This window comes from Mytilus galloprovincialis, chromosome 7, assembly GCF_965363235.1.
Source record: "Mytilus galloprovincialis chromosome 7, xbMytGall1.hap1.1, whole genome shotgun sequence".
Lineage (NCBI taxonomy): Eukaryota > Metazoa > Mollusca > Bivalvia > Mytilida > Mytilidae > Mytilus > Mytilus galloprovincialis.
In genome coordinates this window covers 47,882,192-47,892,060 of record NC_134844.1, presented here as the reverse complement: position 1 = coordinate 47,892,060, position 9,869 = coordinate 47,882,192, and the positions used below count along the sequence as shown (strand labels likewise).

The following is a 9,869-nucleotide window of genomic DNA, read 5'->3' as shown; positions in this document are numbered from 1 at the left end:
GTGACTACTATTTGATTCTTGTCAGTTTAACGTATACTCATATTACAGTTATAATGATTTATTTAAATCTTGAGTAAATTGACTTCTTTAAAATGGAAAAGAAATGTGTGATGAAAACTTAACATTAATCAATGAACAAGGAAAATGAAGTTAAGGTAATATGAAACGTGCCTGACAGATATGTACACCTTACAGTCATTTCATATACAAAAATTAGTCGCCCTATTGCTTTTAGTATCAACAAAAAAACCAGGCCACACATACTTAACATTGTCCAATGAACCACGAAAATGAGATAAAGGTCCAAGATGAAACTGTCAGTCACACATGTACACCTTACAATCATTCCAGACATCAAATATTGTGATTCTAATTTTTTTATTATCTGAAAAATAGACCAAACCACAAAAACTAAATATTGGTAAATGAATCATGAAATTGAAATCAAGCAAGGTAAGATGAATCATGCCAGTCTATCATGTACATATTATAACCATTTCCTACTCAAATATATAGTTGACCTACTGCTTATAGTATGAAATCCGGACTTAACCACGTAAACTTATTTGATAACAACTGTCACATATGAGTAAAAGGATAACTATATTTGGTACGTGCGTAGCTTGCGAGGTCATTATGCCAGTCAGTTTAAACTCGACCTCGATCTCATTTCATAAATCAGTAAGCACGGATATGTTTTCGTGGTCGAAGCCATATCTCAAATACTAAAACAAAAGGTCTACTATGTTTGGTGCATAGCATGATTGTAAGGTGCACATGTCCAACTGGGAGGTGTTATTTAAACTTGACCTCATTTTCATGGTTGGGTGGTTAAATTTTTGTTCTGTGTGTTTGTCTGTTTTTCTAATACTGTATGCAATAGGTCAACTGTATTTGGTATATGAAAATATTTTACAATGTACATGTCAGTCTGGCATGTTTTATTTGAGCTTGACCGCATTCTACAGTTCAAAATATTAAGTTTTTGTTTTATGCTCTGTTTAAATATATATTTACTATAAGCAATAGGTCAACTAATTTTGGTGCATGGCATGATTTTTTTAATGTGTATATGTCTGTGGCAATTATCATCTGACCATGACCATATTTTCATTGTTCATTGGTTAATCTCGGGTTAAGTTTATTCTTCAGGGTTAAGTTTATTCTTCGATACTATATGCAACAGGTCAACTGTATTCAAAGCATGTAATGATCGTAAGGAATAGGTGTCTGACTAGTAGAATTAATCTGACCTTGTCCTCACTTTCATAGTTTATTGGTCAATGTCAAGTTATCCTGGTTAAGATTGTTTCTTAAATGTGCAATAGGTCAAGCACATTTAATGGAATGATTGTAATGTGTTCATGTCTTTCCAGTTTAGTTTATACGACCTTGACTTCAATTTTTTCGGATCAAGTTTATGTGATAGTTGTAGTACAGCTTTATAATAAGGACCATCGACATACCGGTAATATCAATGATAAGTAAAAGAGGCAAGACAGATCAGTGAGTGCACTATTGTTTTAAGCAGTCAATGAATCATAAAAAAATGAGGTCTTGGACAATGGACATATTTCAGAGGGAAACTTTGGAATATCAGGTATTTACATTCAAGGTATGAAGCATCCAGGTCTTCCATCTTCTGACATATGAAGCTTTATGCAAATAGTTTACACCATCACTGCTGCCACCAGATTGTAAATCCTGTCTCACATTCTACTTCTTTGAATACCTTCAGACAGACCAGTAGATGATAGAAGGGCAAAAATAGACCGGACATCAATATGCCTCCACTCTATGGTATAAAAAGAACGCAAACAAAATGTACATAAATTTATTGCACCATCATAAATAAAGATTAATAGATAACAGTTAACATAAAGTAAACATAAAATAATGAGCTCTGCCATGCAACAGAACGTGAACAAATAATGTAATGTGAACGTGAGTGTTACCATAGATACCATGAAGTAAACATAAAGAAATACTGATAAAGATCGAGGTCTCTAAACACGATACCTCCAATGGAGCTTTTGTTAGTTTGAGCCATATTTATTATGTGTATCAGCATATATAATTTTAAAACAAATAAGACGTATAGGTTATTCAGAAAACAAATAATAATCAGCATCTGGTAAAGCTCAATTTAGTAGGTTTTTATTTGTAAAGGAAACTCTGTACATTAAAAAATGTTTACAGTTTTAGTTTGTTACCTAGATTTATTTTCTCTAAATCGATTTACAACTTTTGAACAGCGGTATACTACTGTTGCCTTTATTTACAAAGTTTTATTAATTCAATAAATGCAATAAGGAGAAGAGTATCATATAGAATAGAACTTTTTATGTAGCTGTTCCTGAAATTGCATTATTTGATTTGAATTTACATAAAAGTAAGTAGATGTGGTATTGTCAACAAGACAACTATATCCAGAGACCAGAAGACTACTTATTTATGTGGTATTGTCAACGAGACAACTATATCTAGAGCCCAGAAGACTACTTATTTATGTGGTATTGTCAACGAGACAACTATATCCAGAGCCCAGAAGACTACTTAGTTATCACCAATAATATCTCAATTTAGAAGAATTTTTTTAGCCATGGCGTTGTCAGTTTGTTTGAGATTTATGAGTTTGACTGTCCCTTTGGTATCTTTCGTCCCTCTTTTAGAGTCAGTCTAGTTTTGAAATGTTTTTTTTTTTTGAAAAAATAATTTTTCTTTAAAAAAGTTGTTCTCTTTGTTCTCATTTTTTTTGTAAACAAATCTACACAAAACTTGAAAATATGTTTTTAAGGAATTTATAATTATAGGGGTTGACCATACATATTATGCTTTATATCATGACAATTATTGATCTAATGGGTGATCTAATGGATTGTAATATATTATAAATGTATACCTGTAATACATAAGCATTTTACTTATAACATTATACAATTAACTATTAGTACAAGTGGTACTGTAGCACTATAAATTGTTATAGTCAATCAAGACTACTTTAGTCACAACCACAAACAAATCACCTTCTTTTATGACAAAAATTGTTCATGGCCTCCCTCTCTGAACATTTATTACTTCTTAATCTCAATTAGCATGCTTTCTTTTTTGAATTTATGCCAAAATAAAACAACGCAGTTTGTTTAGATTTGGTGTCTGGTCTTATTTTTTTAGGTATATTTATTAGAACAGTTTTTTTACTTGAAAAACAACCTCAAACATAAATACAATAATTATGCAAGTGAGTAAATGGCAATGGTTTAAAAGTTTTTGATACTGGATTGTTTCAATGGTTTCATAACAGAGGCTGTTAAGATTTTTATCAAGTCAAAAGATGGCTTTTAACAACAGGGGTCACTTATTGTGCATAACTGTTCTTGCAAGTGGTCCACCTATCTAGTTTACTAAAGGGGTTTCTTGAAAATTTAGCAGCTCAAAATGACTTTACTTCAATATGAGCTGCGTCGTATAGAAATCGACCTTATGCAAGTGCACATATACATGTATAAGTATACGATTTTGATTGGTTTTGAAACATCTAAATACAATATAAAAAAATGAATTTTGGTCTGTTGAGTAGGGTTCTTATATCATTTCAATTTAAAAAACAGTTAAAGGCTTTTGGATTCGAGCGTCACTGATGAGTCTTTTGTAGACGAAAAGCGCTTCTGGCTTATATACAAAATTTAGTCCTGGTATCTATGATGAGTTTATTTGCATTCAGATTTTTTCAACCCTAAGACAGATGAACTACTAATGGCAGATTATTATTTGAATAAGGGCGATTTCTACCCCACGCAGCTCATATGATTAAAGTTATTCTTCAACTTCTACTTTGTAGACACTATTTTAAAGGCAATGTTGAAAATTATCAATCAATCAACAGAGTGCAATTTTACAATACTCTGAAAGTACGAATCTTGTAAGTGACATTATTAGTTAAAAACATAATTTAATCAATTCAAATTTTTACAAAGTAATTATTTTAATTTTGTTTTTAAAGTAAGATAAAATTATTTACAAATGACAAGTTAAATAACTGTAGGTGTAAGTTCATACAACTCTTTTCAACAGCTTGTTAGAAGTTTTCCTCATTCATCTGGATTTTCATAGCTAGTAGTTGTAAAGTTCTTGTTGTAAAAATCTGAATAAAATTACAACTTGCTTGAAATAAGTTATTCTAGATAAGTGGTTTTAGTTAACAAGTAATTACATATTACTCATTTTTTAATATTTACAAGTTTGTTTTTTAGCCTGTTAGTATTCTACTTTTAGATAGCTATTTTTTCAATATGATCTTGTTAGAAATAATTAAATCTAAAAAATTAAATATAAATTTATATATATCTAATTATTCATTAATCTTTGTACAGTTCAGCAATTTACATTTAAATATTTTATTTCAAGAAGATACATTAAAATCAGCAACTTTCTTTAAAAATACCAACAAGATTGAAATTAAGAGAGATTTTAAATCTAAAACCAAAGTACTAAAAAAGATGGGAAAAAAAAAAGAAAAAAATGAATTGTTCGTATTGGCCCTCAATTTAACAGATTATCATTTTATTTATAAAAACATCAACAATTTTCACATAATTTATACAAAAATCCATAACATCAGCTATGGTGGTTTTATATTCCACCCAAATACTTTTAATATCAATAATTACAACACATAGAATATATTATATCATTTTTACAATGTGTAAGGTTATATTAATATATATATACACTCACAAACATATGCATTCTAATTTAGAATTATATGGTATGTAATATTTTAAATTCATCATTTTTGTAACCATACATATATCATGTATATTATATAAGTATATATAACACAAAATAATTCTTCTCATAAAATTTGAAGATTAGTTTACAAATGTATCGGGTTATAATCTAAAAGTAAAGTTCAAAATACCTCAACAGATTTTATCACACTTAGTAAACATTTGTCATATGATTGTAGCATGAAGTCGAATGATAGAGTAGGATTAAGATGAGAGGAAAAGTGTGTCTGGCTCCCACAAAAGGTTTTTTGTTTCCCGAAAAAAAGAGTAGTTTTCAAAAAGGCAAGTTTTCCAAGGTGCAGTTTTCTCTCCAACTTTCATCCTTATGACCTCTATGGATCCATCACTGAATAATACAATTTAGTTTTGTTCCAATTGCAAACATAATGGTATACACACTATTAATCAATAAGAAATAAAATAAAAAAAGCACTATGGTTGTGAGGGCACCAATAATTGTAACTTGATGAGGTTTTGGAATACAGTTTGTAGTACTGATGGTCTGAACTTAGACATAACCTGTTTAAATTCTGATGAGCTTTGTTAAAGGTGTACAAAACATAAAATTTCTTATAAACATACAGCAAAAGTAAACTTTATTTTTAAGTTCCATCTACAATTCAAAGAAGGTTCGATAAAATTGTGTACCACAAAGTTACCCTAACTATTGATGATGCCAACCCTGCCAATGAAATGTAGGATCTTAATGTAGAGCTCCTCGGACAAAAATGTTGAAGGCTCAACAAAAATGAAATCAGTTTTAATGGAACCCTGCATAAGTCAACAATTGCACAAACTGAACACAAGTCTATACAATTATTATATGATCTTTTTGATAAATTAAGTGATACATGATCATACAGAGGTCCCTATAGCACTTTAAAATTGACCTTCTTTTTGTGTAAACAGAGATCTGACATATTTATTAAATATCAATACAAATGTAAAGAAAATTTCTTCTTTCAACCTTTCACAAAATTCTCTTCGAGAGCAACTATCGGCAAATATTTTTGTACATATATTACTATTGCACAATATTGTAAATACATTGTAATGTGAACACAAGCAGATCTACTTAAAAAAATACACAGATATAGAAAAACTAAAGATATAGAAACAAAACAATTGATATTCAAATAAATAAATAGATAGATATACAGGAAAAAAAATCATTCTTACTAATAATATCAGTCCTATTTAAACATACAAATTATTTTAACTATATTCAAGTAAAAAGAAAGAATATATATTACTCTAACCTAAATATTGTTGATACTTAATATACATATTCATTCACACTAGATTTTGATAACATTAACATCATCATAGACATTTATCATGTATGTATGTACGTAGATCCCTCCGTTTACGGAGCACCCCTCGAGAGCTGCGAGGGTACAGTGGAATCCGTGTACACTCCCTATCGGGATTAATGGAGATGTGTCACTAACGTATTTATCATGTTTATTTGGTTAATAGGAAAGGGGTGTGACAGCAAGAAATTTTTCAACTAATTAGCAGTCCTTTTTTTTTTTTAATAATTTCCTCCCCATTTCATGATAGACAGTGATGTTTTTTGTTGTACAAAACAGGGAATTAATGTGATAGCATCCCACGTCTGAATCTTCACCTAGTATGAGCAGATAAATCTCATTATAAAGTTTAGGTTTACTTAATTAACAAAGTCCAATGAGAAAACATAATATAGACTGAACAAAAGTCTAGTAGTCCTTTTCAAATTCTGAAACAACAAATAAAGGAATGATTTTTTAAAACAAGATATAAAGAATTTGAAGCACAAATAATAAATGAATATATATACATAGTTTTAATACTGAAATGCAATAACTATCTTGAAGCCAAATAACAAAAGTAAATAATTCCTGAATATTATTTGATATAATATCATAACACTGGTTATTGATAAAACACAGTCAACCTTAGAGGATTACAAGGGGGTACCAGTAGAAACTGTTGCTGTATTTAAAGCACACAGAATCCACTTCACATACCGTCAACTTTTTATATTTACACCGGGGATTTTAATCATAAGGGGGACCTCATTCATTTCAAACATGTTTTTTAATATACATTTTACTACACTATGGTTGAAATACACGTCTGGCGTAAAAAATTCTAAACCTTGTATCTATGATGAGTTTATATGTGCATAAATGCCCTTTTCACTACTTTGAATGCCTGTTTTGAGGTATTCAAAATATAATAAAGAATTTCAGTAGGCAAGCTATGACATAACAAGTCAGCAAGGCAATAGTGTGGCATAAAAGCGTATAAAGGCCATACATGCCATAATAGAAAACAAAAATGGAATATCTTGCAGGTCAAAAGTTTTCATACAAGTTTTTATCCAATTTAAAGTTAATCTATACCCATAATATTGCACATGTTTATAACATGAATCTTATATTCTACCAAGGTGCTACCAGTAACAATACAAAAAGGCTACCAGAATTTTAATTCAGATTTCATTTTGAATAATATTTCAAAACATTAACATTACTTTGAGCATTTACTGTAAAAATTCAGCCATAAACTTAATGAAATTGAACATATCTATAAACTAAGGAGATGAAGTATAAATAATTAAGGCTTAACTAAATGCATAATTAAAAGCACCCTTAAAGAGAAGCAAAGCTTATGATTTAAGTTTTTGATTCATGATTAAATTTTGAAATTTTTGACAGAATACATTCCAAGAACTCTTGCCATTAATAACTTGTAAGATTCAAGTTGCAATAATATAATGATTAATTAAGAAAACCTTCTTTCAACTGACCAGGTCTACTCTAATTGTAAAAGGGCTATTTTTATATGTTTATCAAAATTTCCTATGTTCATTGTCATATGTCTGTGAAAAGCAAAACAATGATTTATTGATTTCTGTTTGCTTAATGACCAGTGGCAAGTATTTCACCAATGGAAAATATTTCATTCCTATTCAGGAGGTCTTACAATGACATACAGACATGTAATAAATAATTTAAGATGGCATTGAATTTCTACAGCTCGACACTGATTCAGGTAACATCTAAATTTTCAATCCAGTTCTGCCTGATCAATTTGATTTTTTTTAAAGTTCTCAGAATAGATTTGATCAGTTGAAAGATAATAAGTCTACATTATCTTCCTTTACTCTACATTAGAAAACATGAACTTTATTCTGCTTCAAGGAAATGTTCAGAATATACGACATATGACAGTTAAAAATTGACTAGTTATAGTATGAACCACTAATTTAAGACAAAGCACCCATATCCCACCGTTTTCTATATAGCATTGGTCCCAGTAAATGTAATAGCATAATCAGTTAATGCATAGAAGCACTCAAGCGTAAAATATACAGTTCATTAGGCAAGTATTTGATGCCCTTGAATAAAGATTATTTACATCACTTAAATGGCAAAATTCATATACTGATACAGTACTCTGTGAACTAAAACTAACTGTAAAATTATATATTCACCAGAAAGGATATTTTATATTCATTTAGACAATGTGCAGTATAATGTAAAATTGTACTACATTTTGCACATCAAAATTTGGATGTTGTAACAATTATAGCCTTACAATAGTTACATCTGATTTTCAAAGGGTTTCTTAAGGCATGTTTCTGAATAATGAAAAGATCAGAAAAGACATAGCGTCGCTGGGCTTCTAAAATGTTGTAAAATACAAATTTTTCAAGAAAAAAATATCTCACAAACAGGCTTTGAAAATTTTGGCAAAATGCATGCTTCCAAAATGTCGTATGTGAACTTGAACATTTTTGTAAATAGCAGTGAAATAAAAACTTTGACATTTCTGGATTATCCAAGAACTTAAATTATTTTCACAGAAATAAAGAAATGTACAATTATTTTTTTCCCAAAGCCATTCTACAACGATTTTCAAGTTTTCATACAACATTTTGGAAGCAAACTTTACAAACAACGGACATTGGCAATTTTGTAATATGTCTTATTTCACACATTTTGATTGGTCTAACTGTATGCTATTTTGTAATACCAAAGATTTACTCCCGCCAAGACCATTGGTGTCAAAAAGCATTTTTAGCCAAAAAGTCATATATGACATTTTAGAAGCCCAGCGACGATAGATAAGCTAGTACAAAATACAGATAATTTGGTCCCAAATACAAGAAAAACTTACCAAACATGTTTTTACAATGATTATCAAACATACAGAGCCGATAGATTGGTGCACGGCGCATTAACAGATATTGATATTTGTAGTTAAAACAAATAATTCACCTGAATAACCATTGCAAAAATACTTGAAATGTTAAGACCACAGCCAGGATTATCCAATGAGAACCAACATTAAACATGACGTTATTTTCTGGTTGATTTAGGGACAAGTTTGAGATCTTGGAGTTTAATCTTTTTATATTATCATTTAATTCTTTCTGAATTTCCACCAGCGGTTGTAGATGTCTAACTATGGTCTCTTCTGTCAGTCTGTTTCTGTTACTGGAACATGAACGCTGAACTCTACGATCTAAAAAATACATAAATATTACCATTAATTCTAGTTCTAATTCTATGATTTTACATTTATATTGAAGTTTTAGACTTTGAAGCATGGTACTGGTCACTTTTGAAAACTAACTGATGACCTTTCAATGATTGCCTCTTTCCCAAATAAGTTCAAATTGGTTACATTAGCATAGCACCACATTTATTTTTATAGTTCGTTTTTTTTCATAATCCTACCTTTCTCCTTTTCTATAATGAAATTATGGAAGAAATATGTTGCATGCCACAAGTAATAATTGAATGGACCATTTCAGTGTGAATAAATTTTTCAAAAAATTGACATATCAAGTCACAAATGTAGCACTTATTTTCCTTCTTTCAGCTGATGGAAATACTGTAAATTCAGAAATTATTGCATGCATTTATTATTGCGATTTTGTCATTTTAAACTTAAATGCTATTTTAATTTTTATGATTTTGAGAAAAATCCTGCTTAATTCAGATAAAATATTACAAAATGCGAGTTTTAATTATTGCGTTTACAAGTCTATCGCATTATTCACAATAATAAAAACCTAGCAAT

The 9,869-nt window shown here is 29.7% G+C and overlaps 1 protein-coding gene across 1 annotated transcript in view; it reads right to left on the bottom strand.

Moving 5' to 3' along the window:
* Positions 1-1,820: 1,820 nt before the first annotated feature.
* Positions 1,821-9,869, bottom strand: part of LOC143083147 (oxysterol-binding protein-related protein 8-like) — a 46,051-nt gene continuing 38,002 nt past the window's right edge. The window contains exon 21 of the mRNA XM_076259384.1: positions 1,821-9,308. Within this exon, the coding sequence (XP_076115499.1) occupies positions 9,058-9,308 (251 nt within the window). The 3' untranslated portion in view covers positions 1,821-9,057. The remainder of the gene's footprint in view (positions 9,309-9,869) is intronic.